This window comes from Volvox carteri, assembly GCF_000143455.1.
Source record: "Volvox carteri f. nagariensis unplaced genomic scaffold VOLCAscaffold_19, whole genome shotgun sequence".
Classification (NCBI taxonomy): domain Eukaryota; kingdom Viridiplantae; phylum Chlorophyta; class Chlorophyceae; order Chlamydomonadales; family Volvocaceae; genus Volvox; species Volvox carteri.
In genome coordinates, this window is record NW_003307562.1 from 140952 (window position 1) to 157379 (window position 16428).

At 51.8% G+C, this 16428-nt stretch overlaps 2 protein-coding genes across 2 annotated transcripts in view; both read right to left on the reverse strand.

The window, feature by feature from the left end:
- The window catches only part of VOLCADRAFT_117596 (uncharacterized protein), a gene marked incomplete at both ends in the record, with an annotated part of 9071 nt that extends 1428 nt beyond the window's left edge, over positions 1 to 7643 (reverse strand). Inside the window, 14 exons of the mRNA XM_002950559.1 lie at positions 662 to 750; positions 2086 to 2350; positions 2569 to 2772; positions 3065 to 3294; positions 3537 to 3765; positions 3999 to 4049; positions 4314 to 4356; positions 4818 to 4908; positions 5454 to 5517; positions 5581 to 5645; positions 6483 to 6549; positions 6830 to 7013; positions 7411 to 7532; positions 7614 to 7643. Of these exons, the coding sequence (XP_002950605.1) occupies positions 662 to 750; positions 2086 to 2350; positions 2569 to 2772; positions 3065 to 3294; positions 3537 to 3765; positions 3999 to 4049; positions 4314 to 4356; positions 4818 to 4908; positions 5454 to 5517; positions 5581 to 5645; positions 6483 to 6549; positions 6830 to 7013; positions 7411 to 7532; positions 7614 to 7643 (1734 nt within the window). The remainder of the gene's footprint in view (positions 1 to 661; positions 751 to 2085; positions 2351 to 2568; positions 2773 to 3064; positions 3295 to 3536; positions 3766 to 3998; positions 4050 to 4313; positions 4357 to 4817; positions 4909 to 5453; positions 5518 to 5580; positions 5646 to 6482; positions 6550 to 6829; positions 7014 to 7410; positions 7533 to 7613) is intronic.
- A 407-nt stretch (positions 7644 to 8050) lies between these two features.
- VOLCADRAFT_104740 (uncharacterized protein) lies at positions 8051 to 15545 on the reverse strand. The gene is made up of 10 exons (XM_002950560.1): positions 15352 to 15545; positions 14934 to 14988; positions 13989 to 14061; positions 12990 to 13054; positions 12064 to 12184; positions 11355 to 11552; positions 10335 to 10518; positions 9810 to 9899; positions 9235 to 9366; positions 8051 to 8686 (listed from the first exon to the last, which is right to left on the reverse strand). The coding sequence occupies exons 1-10, from the start codon at positions 15536 to 15538 to the stop codon at positions 8598 to 8600; spliced, it is 1194 nt and encodes a 397-aa protein (XP_002950606.1). The 5' UTR covers positions 15539 to 15545; the 3' UTR covers positions 8051 to 8597.
- Positions 15546 to 16428: the final 883 nt, after the last annotated feature.

Consider the following 16428-nt stretch of genomic DNA (forward strand, 5'->3'; position numbering starts at 1 on the left):
GTGTGTGCGTATGTGTGTGTGTGTGTGTGCGTATGTGTGTGTGTGTGTGTGTGCGTATGTGTGTGTGTGTGTGCGTATGTGTGTGCGTATGTGTGTGCGTATGTGTGTGTGTGTGTGCGTATGTGTGTGCGTATGTGTGTGCGTATGTGTGTGCGTATGTGTGTTAGTGTGTGTGTTAGTGTGTGTGTGCGTATGTGTGTGCGTATGTGTGTGTGTGCGTATGTGTTAGTGTGTGTGTGTTAGTGTGTGTGTGTGTGTTAGTGTGTGTGTGTGTGTATGTGTGTGTGTATGTGTGTGTGTGTATGTGTGTGCGTATGTGTGTGCGGGGAAGTTCGGCGAGGTAAAAAGGTTAGAAGAAGCTGCCGGTGACAGCAGTGGACCCGGAAGGGGTCCCACAAGAGGAAACAGCCTCACGTCCTGGAAAACCCAGGCTTGTGATCGATGCGATGGCGGGTTCCCCGGAGGAGCGGGAACTGGTTTTTCCCCCCCTTCAGGAAAAATCTTCACAGAAACGCAAAAAGAAAAGAAAGATGTGTGTTTCGTGTGTTTCGTCTACCAAACCTCCCCGTGAAGAACTTGCACGTCGCCCGACAGCATTGCAGGCCAGACGTCTTCCGCAGTAGCAATACACTTATCACCCTCCGTACGACATTCGCTGTACCTCGTACGATAGAAGCATCCGTGCCGTTGGGTACGGGTTCGTGTGCATGTGACCGCGGCGCTCCGAATGCACCGGGCCGTGTAGACAGCCTGTGTGTGTTGGGGGGGGGGGAAGACGAACCACAGAAAGGGGGATGAGGAAAGGGAAGGAGGGAATATTAGGTGAGGGTTTTAAACCGGATCGCGGGGGATTATGTCCTGAATAGGACATCATACATTACACGATGTTCCTAAATCGCCGAATCTCGTTCAGAAACTTCCCTTTCCCCCTTTTCTCTTCGGCAACCATTAGGTTGCTGTGGAGCAGTGTTTATAAAACGTTTTTGACCTTAACGGTAATTAGTTAGTGACCAAGTGGTTACTGCTTGTGAGGGTTTTCTTCGGTAAAACCGCCTTACATACATACGGAGCAAAACAACTCCACCCTTGCAAAAAACAGCATAGCAGTACACGACAGCAGCACTTTGATGAAAGATAACAGCAATTATTATACTTTCTTCTCTGTATTCATTAGTTCAATTGGACCAATACCGAGTACAAGCCGCACAAGTAGTAGGTAATCGTATTATTAGAATATTTCGCCGTACTGTACGGTGGTGCCGTACCATGCTGTGCCCAGGCAAGCCACTCGCAGCTGAGGGCGTCCAGGGAAGGGCCGTACGGCGCAAACGCCTCGCCAGCCAGATAACTCCAGGGAACATGGTGGGAGCCGTTGAAAGGCTGAAAGGTGGCGGTATTAGTCGTCATCGTCATCGTCCCCATCGCGGTGGTGGTTTCGGAGACAGCGGCAGCTGACGTGGAGAGGGTACTCGAGGGAGGGGCTTCCCGATGCATCTGTACGTAATAATAATTTTATTGTATAAAAAAACGAAATTGCGACACAAGGCACTTTATGGAAGAGAGATGTTACTAGTTCAAAAAGGCAACGGTACCGGAAGCGCCAAAAGCATCTGAGAAAAACTTCAGCACCAAATCGCCGCCAAGGTCTCTGAGTTTGCAACTTGGGAGTCGGTAAAAGTGAAAAATCCGGTGTGCGGAAAAGCACGGGGGGAACATCTACAGACACCTGGACTTGAATGCAGATGTGCGTGTACGTTTATGCGAATGCATGTTCACGCGCGAGAAAACACATATATGTGCTGTGTGCTCCCGACCCTTGCGCTGTGTTTCGGCTTCGGCCCCCGGCTCTCGCGGCCCACAGTGCAATCTAAGTCATACATACATACATACACACATACAGACACACACACACACACTCAGTTAATCCGCTGCCCCCTTCAGTGGAGAGCCCCCCAGCCCCCCCCCACATCTCGCTACCACCTACCCAGGGATAGTCGCAAGACAGCCGCGGCAGGGCCAGGGTACGACCAACCGCCACAGCAACCGAACTAACTGCCCTCATCACAGAAATCATATGGGCCTTACTCCGCAGCACCAGCGGCGACGTCGCCGCACCGCCACCGCCACTGCTGCTGTCTAAGAACTCCCCGGCGGCGGCGGCGGCGGCGGCGGCAGTAGTGGGATTATGCGGTCCCGGACTGAGGGCTCCGGGAAGCAGTGCCACCACCCGGGGCGGCGCAATCTGTGAGATTTTCAGGATATTGCCGTACATGGATTTCGCGCACAGTTTGAATTGGGAAGTGGATGGAAATTGAGGAGAAGGAGGAAGCAGCTGACACAGCTGACACAACTGAAGGTGGGGTACAGCGAGGTGGTTGGGAGGAGGTACAGCGAAAGAAGCGGTCTCACACACGCATTCCGTACGTCTGACGTGGCATGTGAGTAACGGTATATTCCCCCCAGGCGTCGAACACCATTCCACATGTCGTATTGGGTCGTATCAGGTCAGAGCCAACAGCTCCGAAACCCCATCCGGGGTCCGGGAACCCGCGTAAAACACACACGCACCGCGTGCCCTCCCCGCCGGCTGGCGTGGTGCCCCAATAACCCCGCTCGCATGAGGGAGGAGTGGTGCGCCAAACCCTGCAGGTGACCGTTGGTGGCAAAGTACGGCCCTCCCGGTCCGTGTACGGCAGCCGCCAGGTCCATGTTGTAGTGACCGTTGACCATCAGTTGCAACCGTTTGCCTGGCGCCATCCCTACATGGCCCAACTGGGGGGTTGGTGATGGAGGTAAATAACGGTTTGGGGTGGACATGGCGGTTAATATTCGTTAATTCAGTTGCAAATTAATTATTTTGTTGCAAGTAGTTTTGAATCAGATGTTTATCTGGGCTGGGAACCTGTAACGACCAAAACAACAAGCGCACTAAGATAACGCAAACCCGCACGGAGCCGCTTTTCCCCCCGGTTTCTCCCTTTTCCCCCCCTCCCTCTACCCCTCCCCTTTCCCCGCCCCCCTCCCTCCCTCCTTCCTTCCCTTCCCAACCAACCCCCTCACTCACCACCACGCAGGGATCATTCTCCTCCTCCTCCTCCCCCTTTCCTTCCCATGCCGTGGACGTGTCTGGATCCGGATTTCTAAGAAACGTCGTCCTCAGGAACATGCCCTTGGAGCCGCATTGGGCCCAGTCGCACACCAGGTGGTTCGACAGCTGCGAGAAGCGCTCCGGAACCACGGAGGTGGCCGCCGCCTGGGTGGAGGGGTCCTCGGGATCGGGCCACAGAGGGGGACCTGTACGACAGGGTTTGCACGTTTGTTTGTTTGTGTGTGTGTGTGTGTGTGTAAGACCCTCTATAGGCCGCACACACCCCCTAGCCTCCCCCCCTAAGCTGCAATTCACGGCTTTGGACGACGGGCAACCGCTGATCCTTTTTTTGATCCTTTTCCTACAACATACGATTAATACCCCTCAGCACATACATATATGCATACACATACACATACACACACACACCAACACCCCCCCAACCCACCCGCTTCTCTCATCATTTGCAGGAAGGCACTGGCCACAGGCCCCCGGCTCTCCCCCAGAGCTCTCCCCCCCAGTGCTTCGGGCCACTGCCCCCCGAAGTGAGGTTGCCGCAACACCCCCTCCAGCCCCCACAGCAGGCCCCCAGAGGAGCCCGCATCGGATCCAGACCCGGATCCGGATCCAAGCAGGGGGAGGTGGCAGGCTGGCCCCGGGCGGCTCATGCTGAAGTTCTGAAGCGGAGGGGGAGGACGGGAAGGATGGGGGAACCCGGGGGGGGAGGGCGGGGAAAGACGAGTTAGGAACGTGTGTGTATGTGTATGCGTGTGTGTATGTGTATGCTGTGTATGCTTGTCGTAAAGGAAATGACCTGGAAATAGTCCCTGAAGCTACGACCTCTCCCTCCTCTCCTCTCCCCCTTTCCCCCCTCCCCTCCTCTCTCTAGCCGCCACCCGGCGAGACGTACCCTCCTAGCAAGTTGGGGTCCGACCAATTGCGTGTTGGCATCCAGGAAGCGCTGAAGGGGAAAAAGGGAAGCGGGGGAGAAGGGGGGCCGGATAAATATACGATTATATACCTCTCGTGTGTGGGGGGACGGGAAGGCACCAAAACCACTGAAATACATAGCTAGCTAGCTAGCTAGCTAGCACAGATCCGTTCCAAATCTACAACTGCATGTACGCCCGTCCCCACCAATATGAGGAAGCGCAATCGCTTCAGCCTCGTCCTCCCAACCCCTCTCCCTTCCTTCCTTTTATCCTCATGCCCCTCTCCCTCTCACCTTCCTGCCATCATCCCGGCTTTCCCAGGTCGCATCCAACGGCCTGGGAAAGGAGGGGCAGAGACGGAAGAGAGGAGCTGGAGGGGTAAGGGAAAAGAGGGGAGAGAACGGCTCTGTCTGTATGTATGCCTGTATCCGCGTTGTTACCCGTCAAGGGTGTTCACACGTTCTAGTACGGCATGTTCTAGCACAACACCCGCGACCGGGCCACCTTCAACCGTACTCACTACCCCCTTAAATTACCCTCCCTTTCCCCCCCCAATCCTACTTCTTTACGGCTTGGCATTACTGCTTTCTCTGCTTTTCTAGTCCTGGCGGCTTAGGTAGGTAGTTTTTCCGACATCAGATTCACTACGTCATCCCGAGGTCGCCGTCTTCACAGACGCCTTTCGGTCAGTTCTACGTCTGGTACACTCCCTCCCTCGGCAGCAGCTTCACTCGTTCGTGGTTCGTCTTCCCCCCCCCCTAACCCCCCACCCCCCGGTGGGGATGAGCGCACCTCACCGTCTTTCCAGGCATCGCCAAAACACAGGTCGCCCCGCCAACGCCGAGTAGATCGCATCCGTCACAACGGCCTGCTCCCAGCAGGTGGTGACTGCAGAGGAGGAGCAACGAAGGGGGTAAGGGGGGTAAGATGAAAACCGCTGACGGGTGGTGAGAATGAAGACTTAGCTTTCCTGTCGGATTTGTGAACGTGTGTGTTTTGTTTGGGGGGGAATGGGGGTTATAGGGCGAACCGCTGACAAGTGGCGAAGCAGGTATCGGAGATAGAAGGATACCCCTACACAGAGCTAGGCACAGATACGCACCGCATCAGGTTTTTTCTTGTGTGTGTGACCCCCGGGTGACACAGTTCATGTGAATCGTGTGACCCATGGGTCGTAGGAAAGCTAAATCTTCATTCTTGATTCTCACCGTGGGTCATCCAACCCCCGTGCTTCGTCGATCTGCTGCTCCACTACTCCTGTACCAGCTATTTACGGATTTTCCCCCTCCAGCCTCCTCCCCCTCCCTCCTCCCCCTCCCTCCTTCCTCCCTCCCTCCTCCTTCCCCCCCTCCCTCCTCCTTCCCCCCCTCCCTCCCCCCCCCTTTCCCCCCCTCCCTTCCCCCCCCCTTTCCCCTCCCCCCTGCCCCCCTCACATGTGCAATTCAAGGCGGCGGGCAGTCGGGGCTGCTCCCTCCAGCGGATGTTCCGCAGCACCCCCTCCGACAGCGCCCAGGAGGTGGGGCCGGAGGGGGAGGCGCCGCGCACGTACAGCACCCCCACCTGGAGCCCGGCACCCTCGCGACTCGTCAGGTCCGCACCGTCGCGCTGTACGAAGAGCTGGTAATCTGGTTGCGGGGTGGGGCGGGGGTGGGTACGTAATGTGTGTATGTATGTTGTTACAGGGTGGTTAACTTCGCCAGCGGCCCCCTTTCCCGAGGCAGTCGCTGCTCTCCCCTGCTAGAGGGGCACCCTAATCCGTCACCCCATCCGACTTCAGAATGCATTCGTTGGGTTCGGCAACTCACCACCAGCATCCAACCAAATCTAGCGGATCAACGGCGCATCAACTTAGTTCCTGGTTAGCTCGCGAGTTGATATTATCACGTCCTACATCGTCCGTATGATGGGGGGCCACCTCCCATTTCAACACTCCTCAAACACCCGAGGAGCCGGCAGGCGGATTTGAACCCGGGTCGGCCGGGAGCAGAAGTCAGGCCTTAACCTCTGCCAGCCGGCTGCCTGTGTATGTATGTATGTATGTATGTATGTATGTATGTATGTATGTATGTATGTATGTATGTATGTATGACTTAGATTACGCTGTGGGCTGCGAGAGCCGGGGGCCGAAGCCGAAACACAGCGCAATGTATGTATCTATGTATCTGTGTTTGTGTGTGGAGACGCGTGCGTGTGTATTTTGCATGAGAAGAATGCGCCTGTGTGTATGCATGTGGCTTGTCAAGGAAGAGGAAATCGGGGTGTGTGTTTGTGTTTGTGTGTGTTTGTGTGTGTATGTGTGTGTATGTGTGTATATGTGTATGTATGTATGTGCGGAGAACTTGTAACTTGTAACACATCTCCCATCATAATCCCCCAGCCAACCCCCCAACCCCCTCATTAACAGTAAACAACAACAACAACAACAGCAGCAACAGGAAGAAGAGGGCGGTTCGATCCCTAACCTCGGTAGTCGGGTTGCTGCATCCACCAGTAAAAATCATCCTGCAGTACGACGTCGGTGTCCAGCCCCTACGACCCATGGGTCACAAAACGGGTCGCCAAGACGGCCACGGGTGCGCGGCCTCCTCTTTCTTAATGAAAGTATGGTCCACTGTAACAACTAACAAATGGATAAGGACAACGGCCTATTACAAAGCCGTTGAGTCGCATTATAGATTTTGATGAATGCGCGTTTTCGAAAAGACCACCAACAATAAACCGGTAACCGCCAAGTACTGCATGTCAAAGACGGTACTAAGCGGTACAGTTGCCAGCGACCTAAATCCACCCATGCACGAGCAGCGCCCACCAGTAGGTTGTAGCCGCCCAGTCGTACGATCATCGCGGCGAGCTGTAGCCGCCAGTACGGCGGCTCCTCCAGGAAGAGAGCCACTTGCTGCGGAGCTAGTAACTGCGGCTGTAGCAGCGAAGAGGATGATGACGATGATGACGACGACCCCGCCTGTGCCGTACTCGCGGCGGTGTAGCTGACGCTGTGTGCGAACCACACGCATCCCAGCTCGTCACCGTACAGCTTCCTGTTGGTTACATCATTCATTAAAAAATCATTCTATACTGCTGTGCCTGTGCAGTCTTAAAAGGTTAGCTTTCTCCCCAGAGTTTAGCTAGATGGATGGGGAGGTTGAAACGGTAAATTAGGCGGGAAAAAGTTGGGGTTGGGTGGGAAGAGGAGGAAGCAACGAACATGTCGATATCGGGTGAAAAAGGCTTTTGTTGGGGAGTGGGTGGGGGCCTGGGTGAATGAGATTTGGAGGCCAGCGGCCCAGGCCTGGAGCGCTTTTAGTCACTATGAAGGATCTTGTAAAGATAAGTGGCTCTCAATGGTGTGCGGGACCAAGCGTGGAAGCGTCGGAACCAACGGTTCCGTACGTTAGTTGCATGCAGGAATGCTCTCCGCGAGTCAGTACTACGGTGTGCGCGTAGCCCATGCGCAGCAATCTCCAGATCCATTGCGCCGCGGAGTCGGCCCGGTTCTCATGTGTTAGGATGATCTGTGACCATGAGTGCCAAGGGCGGGCGTTGGGGGAGCACGATGAGGAGTGCTGCATCCCGAGGGACTCCATCCAACGTACCTCTCCCTTGAAACTGCGAGCTTCAAGCATAGATTTCACGTCCGACCATGTTTGCAAGGGCCTTACAAACTGCTTGGTGGCTCCAATACTACAACTCGACGATAAGCGTGCTTTAGGATTGACCGAGAACACGGCATCGCATGAATTAGGAGTGAAATTTGTAATCGCATTGGTTTGGAATTTTTGTTGATGTTCCTTCAGCCGTCTATCAGGTATGAACGCCAGTCGGCGACCATGAGCGGTTGATGTGAAGGCCGGTGCCAGCAGAAGCAACACTATCCCTAAGGCTTGGTTATATAGGATCACACATTTCGCATGCATCACTGCCCCCACTTGGTTGCCAAAGTTGAAGGGTCCGAGCTCTAGGTCGACCTAGTCATGCCAGCTTTAGAGTAAGCTTTGCGTAGCTAAACGGTGGAAATTTGCGACGTTTGCAGCACGGACCGTTGTTTACACAAGAAACGGATTGGTACGACCCGCGATACCGGTGGCACATATTTCGGTTGCCTTGCTTTATTGTTCGCTTTGCAGTGAATAACTCAATAGATCGCGCTCTTCGGCGCGCATATGTGTGGTGCAACTCGCAAAATCAGATAGCAATATGGGAATTAAATTTGCTCCCATTGAATACCATGTAAGGGGACATTTGTTTCCTCTGCGGTAGCAACGGCCTTCAATGTACGGCAAATCACTCCGTTAGACGTATCGTCCGACCATCACGGTGCTCCGACCACTTATGTAATCAAGCATGTCGCCTCAAACCAGATGATCGAACTTGCAATGTATACAACGGCAAAACCCAAATGCCATTCTCTAAGCACGAATCACGTTACATACAGTTGACCCAAACTAGCAAACGGGGTCATAGGCAGACATCCAATCGGACATGCGCATTTCGACGAATGGTCAGCGGCCGTGCTAAGGCCATTGTGTTTACATACGCACGGATCCATCAAGCCGTGTAATATCGACCATTGCCGTACATTACGGCAGCACCCCGAGGTCCTGGAGACGTGGCAGCACGCCCTTGTTCGCGAACCACTCGTGAAACCTTGTAGTGGGGTGGACTTGGTCTGCGTAAGGGGGCGGAGGAGGAGGATGCGGAGGAGGAGGAGGAGGGAGGTTCCGAGGAAGACGGAGATGGAATAGTTTAGCGGACTAACCATTCAGGGGATGTGGATGCCTGGTTGAGGTGGTTGCGACAGAATGCATGGTTGTGGACATACATATATACATACATACAGCAAGGCTTAAGGGGACAGGATAGCACAGATACTGTGAATAGTGGGTACAAAGCTGCCAACTGGAAAGGGGCCGTGAATGGGCCGTAATCAAATTCACACGATGGGTGAGGAGGAAGGGCGTACGATACGTATACCGTACTGATACGATTCTTTGGTGACACGCAATTGGTATGGCGTCCCCAAATGCATAGCAGTGGAAAAAGGTCTTAGGCAAAATTTTATGGGCATCACCAAACTGGCTGTCACAAATGTGTCGTACACCGTGTTAACGGTATCGACCAACAGTAAAAGCCCTCCAGAAGACGCTGTTGGCTTGTAGTTATCTTCGTCTTTTACCCCTAAGTTGATCGGACAAGAACTTTAGCTTACAGGCCCACCCTCAGAAAGCGCGCTCAGAATGGCGCCTAAACAGCTTAAGCTTACTAGCCTTTTACCCAAGCTCGACACCAATGCTCCCATTGAGCTCAGGGCAGGCATTACCACCGTTCGAGTGGCGCCGGAGGTTGAGGCTGCAAGGACTGAGCGCGAGAAGGCACATGCCGATGAGAGGACTTAATGCGCAGCCTTTCCGCGCTGTTCGGACTTTGATAGCAGCTTGGCGGTAGTAGACGCTGAAGCGTAAGCGCGCGAAGCGTGAGCACGCCCGCGGGACGCCCTGGAGCCGTCACCAAAAGTGTATCACAACTGTAGATTTTTCTCGTGACCGTCCCCAAAATTGCATATCATCAAAATAATTTCAGCGTTAATTTTGGGCCTTCCCCAAAACACGTATCACAAAAGAATCGTGGCAGTACGGTACTATAATAAATAAATAAATAAATAAATAAATAAATAAATATATATATATATATATATATATATATATATATAAAATAATAATAATAATAATAATAATAATAATAATGATACATGTTAAGAATAATCACACAGGCAGCCCAAGCAAGCGACATACCGTAAAAGAAGTAGTCCTCTGGATCAGAACATACTTGGATCCCCGGCGTGATGACGATGACAGGCCGTGGGTTCCAGAAGCAAGGGGCCGCTGCATGGAAGCGCATCATCCATGAAAGCAGAGGTGGCAACTCGTTGCGTGGAGCGGTCCGATCAGGTCCAATCCAGCTCACTTGCCATGGACCCGACAGTATACAACTTTAACCTTTTAATCCTTTTTTGGCATAATTTATTTGCTAGCTGAGGCTATATCGTCAATAGAGCTAGTAAAAAATGGTTGGCCATATAAGGCCCACAGTGTTGTATGTGCGGGTGCCGGTCGACTTTTAGGAGGGTGTTGCACCAGTTGGGCTCAACTACTGCCATGCGCGCCACTAACCACCACCGCCGACGTCACAACGCACTGAGCAGCACACCTGTCCACAAAACTTGACATTCCCATGCCGAATCTATCTTGGGAGTTGATATGTTACTTACTGTCAATGTATTTAAAAGGCGGCTTGACCTCATTAACCTCATTACTTACTGTCAATGTATTTAAAAGGCGGCTTGACCTGGTACGCCCCATTGCTGACCCAATCCGTGTTGCCAAGCACCCAGATCTTCACACCGGCCCCCGGAGTACCCGCTGGGGCAGCGGCCAGCGTCTTGTTCAGCTGTTCCATGGCAGCCCGAGTCTCGTTTCCCAAAAAGGCTTCAATTGCCAGAAACTGCAGTCATGAAAAGTAGGTGGGTACGACAATGTGAGGGAACGTCAGGCGAGCGAGAGGGACACACATACGTGTGACTCACAGCACGTACACGCACAAGAGTGTGTGTGTGTGCGTGTGTATGTGACGGCACGGCTGGCCACACGGGCAGCGAAATACAGCAGCAGAGCCGGGGGCAGGGGATTTGGATGGGGAAAGAAGAGCAACGTTTAGTCCAGTCGCAAATATACAGACATATATACGGGTATGCTGTCCCACCAAAACCTCGGTAGGTGGAAAAGAAATCGCGCATTTGTGTTTGTGGTGACGGCGCGCAGTTGTATATGTGGTGACGTGAAGTGGGACCGATGAACAAGCACCTCCGTGGATTATCTCCTCTCCTGGATCCGGAAGGAAGGACGTCGCCATGGTGACGGGAAGCGAAAGGATTCCAGATAATTCGTGTGCGGTTGTTACAGTGGGCTCCAGATAATGGCATGATGAGGAACATGATACGTGTATGCTTCTAGAAGCTAATTGGGATTTGTACAGCTACTACAGTTACTACAGCTACTACAGGTGTCCGTGATGTCAGTTAGACGCAAGGGCGGGTTATACATCGACAACAAACGAGGTGCACATACAATCGACACGACCCGACGGAACCTGGCAGTAGTTATTGGCTGTGTTGCCCAGCCACCCGTATCATAAGAAGTGTATAAATAGTGTGTAAATAATGTGTAAATAATAGTGTGTAAAATAATGTATAAATACTGTATATAAATGTTATAAGTACTATTTACCATTATAACTATAATTACTATAACTACTATATAGTATGTCCCTGGACCACTCACCACCGGCCGATACTCTGGAGGCGCTGCAGGTGATGTGTGCAGCGGCGCGATGGGCAGGATGACGATATCCGTGACACCCTGGATGGCGGCAATAGCAGCTGCGCCCTTTACACGGCATGTGATGGTGTCTCTAACGAGCTGTGCGATTTCGGCCTGTGTGGTGGTGCCGTTAGTAGCTTGAAGATTCTCAAAGAAGAACTGCGGGACCAGGGAGGGCAAAAGAGGGAAGGACGACGACGGGGGGACGCGGGTTGAGTGCGGCGCGGGCTGGGCTGGAGTGAGAAGAACACCTTGGCCCTACGCAGGGGCAGAGGGAGCGACAGAGGGTGGGGGGATAGAGAGACTGGCAAACGAGGACGATAGGGGGAAGGACAAACGAGGAGGCTGATGGCTGTACACAGTAATCATTGTGGACGATGTGACACGGAATGTGTAGTATCCTGGGTATATCATGGGATTTGCATCCACAGATCGGTTCTTTTCTGAAAATTCGTAATATGACAAGCGTTGGCCGTTTCCGATATGATGGTTTGTGTCCAGATGCATGTCCATGGCGGGCCGCGGTGTGTCCGCCGCGCTTTGAGCCGTTGCAGCGTCAACATCACAGCCGCTGAAGTAGAACTATCTGACCCAAACCTACGTTGATCAGCTTCATGCAAGTAAGGTTACACACAACACAGTGTGTATGTACGGCAGTTGTCGTACGTACCAAGAAGTCATTCGTTCCCAGATACTGGAAGACCAGCGTCTTGCTACCGCTCAGGCGGACCTTCTTGGAAGCTACGTCAGCGGTGAGCGCTGCAATCTGATCCGACATGTCCGTAATGAAGCTGATAATTAAAAAAGTTCAGGTACAGGATCGGGCAGCCGAACATCCGGAGGAAGTTTAATTTTTGCGAGGGGGGGCGAGGAGGCCATGCATGCGTATTAGTCAATATGTCGGGAAAGGGACGTAGCTAGGTAGAGGAATAAACAGAGCTGGGAGAGAAACAACGGAAGTAGGAAATGAACGGAGCAGTAGCAGAGAACGGGCAGAGCAGTAGCAGGAAACGGACAGGGATAGGTGTTCGAATGAGGATTCGTTTATGACTACGACATAAAACCCGAAGGTCCCTGTTAGGTGAAAAAAGGAATGGACGGGCCCTCCAGGCATTCCCCTCCCCTAAGCCTCAGAAGCATGACCTGTGGAAAATACACAGGCAGACATACAGGGGAACATAGTTTTCACCTAGCTAGAACAGGCGGCCACTATGCTTCGGGATCCCCGCGGTAGTTCTTGCAAGTTATGATAAAGCTTTGCCTGATGACTCAGAACACAACAATAAAGAAGCTGGCGGCACGAATTCAGCCGCCATAGCTAACGTACTTTTTCTCCCTAACCTACATCAACTCGCACCCTGGACAGGTAAAGTCCAGGGATATCAGCAACCGCGAACAGCTAGCCATGAGCAATTGCATAGCAGACGCTGCAAGTACCTTCAACTACCGACAGACAACAATAGCCCAGCTGGTACCATGTGGCTGAGATGTGAACAGTAATTAGTAGTGGGATGGCAATACGCACGTACGAGCCGTACGGCCATTGACTCACGCCAGCCAATCTGAAGTTCGTACTGCGACATACTGCGGACTTACGGTGCAGCAGCCCGTGTTAGAGGACTCGGACAGGCAGTTGCGCCAGGGAACGCGTAATTTTGGACCTGCATCGCGTGATCAGTTTGATTATTGTTATTGTTATTATTGTTATTGTTATTATTGTTATTGGTGTTACTGATCTTGGGGCAGGGCTGACACAGCAGGTTCGTTCTATCGCTTGGATGGTATATTTCATGTGTTTCGCTGCTGTTCAGCAGTACGCGGCTACAGCCATAATACCCCAATAAATCAGTCCAGTGATAGAAGTATGAGAAGAATTAAACTTGTCGTTGAATAGCGAAATTATTAATCAACGCGGTTTCGTCTTATGCGTGTTATCCGGTTGTTGCTTATTACAAGTTACAAGTTACAAGTTCCGCACGCATGTGCGGGTGCGTCCATAAAAGCCGGGGGGGCCATGGACGTTATATTGGTATTGATGCGGGTACGCGGGAGGCCATCATCATCCTCCCTCGTCCGCTTCAAGGAAAAGCGCCTCAGCGCGACGTGCCTGGCCTCCCAGATTTCCGAGAGGTACCTGGCCAAGGCCAGGGGTGGCGCCTCAGTCATAATGGTGCGCATGCCGCGTCCCTTAAAGACAAGGGCACCATCGTACTTAGCCCTTATGCTCTTATAAGCGGTGCGCTCACGTCCATTACGCCGATTAACCCTAACTCCTAACAGCCTAACCGGAAATGCATGAGCACTTGATGCAGTCGCTTATCTGTCCGAATAGTATCGGTGACAGCAGAAAACAAAGATACATCGAAACATGCATGTTAATCATCACTTACCACATACACGCAACCAGAAGGATGAAGCAGCAAAACACGTATAACGATAAATAAACGGAACTGCTGCCGGGACAGCGACTGGAACCGTTTTTTGGCAGCGGCCGAGGAATCTCTATCTAAGAATCTATCGATGCATGCGCGCATTAAATCAACATCCATAACCATATCCTTTCTTCGGATCAATGCTTGCCATACATATTCGTACCCGGATTCTTGTCTGGGGATACTGTTTCACTGTCTTGGTCAGGTAATCCACCCAGTTCGGTCCATTGGTGCACCTACACGTTTACATACATACATATATACATACATATATACAAGTACGAACCCAAGCAGCAAAAAATTAAGGCAGTTCGCCTAGTACTGGTGAAGTACGACAATAATCGGTGGCCTTTCCTATCTGTGTACGTGTGACGCTAGCGCTGCCGCTGCTGCTGTGTACTGCTGCTGCTGCTGCTGCTGCTGCCGCCGCTGTAATGGTTAGCATTTGCGTAGGTTTGCAGTGCGTATATGCACATTCACCTGCTCTTCGTGAGCCTGGAGCCCAGTGTAACCATCACAAACACGTGCTGCCTGGCGACACTACTTGCATTTGATTGAAAACATAATTCTATCTATCCACACTGCGGTTGATTTGAAATCATGTGTGTGTGAGCGAGGGAGCTGTGTACCGATGCGGGCGCAGGAACCTGGATACTGCTGCTGCTCCTGGGATACCAACTGTTCGCTTTTTCGACTCTGCCCGCAACCCATCGGATGCTGCAAATGCAATGCATGCTAGGCACTGCGGACGTTAATTCATAATTGCAAATAAGTTTATGAGAAAGCTCCATACTGCAAAATTAATAATCGCGCTCCCCTGGAAAGATATGCAGTTTGGACTACGCAATCGTCCAGCCATCCTTGATCGTCCTGCCTGGCGGACCGCCAAGCAACTAACGGCGTCAGTAATTCCAATACATGTTTTAATGTATGAAATTGTTCTGTTTGGAAAGCTTTATTGCGGATCTGTAAACAGAACAACGGCGTTTTCAAGCCATAAACCGCAATAGTTGTCGGCATTTCTGCTTCGTAAGCATGGACTCGTAAGCAAGCTCATATTTTTGTACCAGCGCCAAAGCAAATAGTAGCATAGGGGGAAGAAACAGACCTGCCCTTGTAATAAATGCTGGGATTGGGAGCTCCAAGCATAGCGAATGCGTTGCCTGCATTGTGAAGGCGGCATGCGAACCAAACCGCGTTAGTTACCGAGCTGCATTATGTCGGGCCAAATTTGAGTCAGCAGGGATCACCATCGAAACCGCAGTAAACGGAACCTGGCACAACTCCATTTTCCTTCCTTGACTAAATGTGCACTGTCAGACAATAATATTTAAATCTCTTGATTAACTGCGATAAAGTTACTAACACGGCAGGAAGTTATGACCGCTCTATGTCCTAAGCAACACCTGCTGCATAGGCCGCTCATTATAAATCTCGAAACATAGTAATCAAGCAAGTTAGTCTCAGGGATATGAAGAGCAGCTGCAGCATGTATGACTTCATGTCTGCAGACAGCTGTCGCTTACCCTGGTCCGTTAGGCTGTCGCCAAGGAAAACCATGTTATACCTTGTAAATCCTGAAGCTGGCGGAGAGGGAGGTATCCGGATAGCATTGCACAGATGCGCAGCAGTGAAGCTAAGGAACAAGACAGCAGTAAGGGACCGGGCCCTAAGTATAGCCATTTTCCCGCAGGTTTGCAGCTTAAGATGCATAATAAATTCGGAGGGTGCGCGTTTGTGTAACTGCGCACTTTGTTATTATAATGTCGGCATTGAAGCAGTACGGTCTCGTCCGTCGCAGCTGCACCGCTGCCGTAATAAGTCAGTCTAAAATGCATGCTATGCACATAAGCACATATTCTTACTAGGTCTACCCAAAATATCATTCAATCTATAAATCGGAGGCCTGACGTCCAACGGATTGGTGCTGCTGTGCATGTTGTAACATGTAAGCAGCAAGTGCAAGTCGCCAGCAGGCCAGCAGCAGAAGAGCAGTGGCCATTGCCGTGGACTAAAGATGGAAGACGTGTAATTACATCATTACAGTTTTGTGTAGCACGCGGCTCTGCATGTTCGTAGAGAGCATGCCTTGGTTATTACATTTTACGTCTGCACACTTTAGGCGGATTTCCCCACGACCTAATTGTTGCGGCTGGAATAATTTACACGGAACAACCGGGAATGGACCTGGCTATCGTCCTGGAATATCTGGACTTGGTTACGTTGTAGCAACCTTCGGTTGGTCCAGGATTACTGAGTTAAGACATGATTGGTCGTGTTCCAACCAAATTTATATCTGGACGGTCCCAGACACGGTTATTGTTAGCGCATAATAGCGGCGAGAGCCGACAGGTTACAGGACGGATTCGCTCCGTCAAGGACTGGGCTCTGTTCTGAGTAAGGAGCGTCAGAAGCGTAGGCTTCTGGAATCTCTCTCACTGGGGTATCGTTGGTTTAATATCTAACCCAGGCTTCCTCCCGAGTATAAATACTCGTTGCTTAGGAGGCCGTAACAACTTCTATTGTCCGATGTGCCTTCAGACCTACATTGGTCGCTCGAACCGATGTGTCTGTAGGTATCTCAAGTTCGTGTCATTCCTTGG

Coding starts and splice junctions, on each gene's coding strand:
- VOLCADRAFT_104740 (XM_002950560.1), bottom strand. CDS start 15,538: ATGCATCTTAAGCTGCAAACCTGCGGGAAAATGGCTATACTTAGGGCC. Junction 10,519..11,354: donor CTCCAGAGTATCGGCCGGTG/GTGAGTGGTCCA, acceptor TCATGACTGCAG/TTTCTGGCAATTGAAGCCTT. Junction 9,900..10,334: donor GCCTTTTAAATACATTGACA/GTAAGTAATGAG, acceptor GCTTCCATGCAG/CGGCCCCTTGCTTCTGGAAC.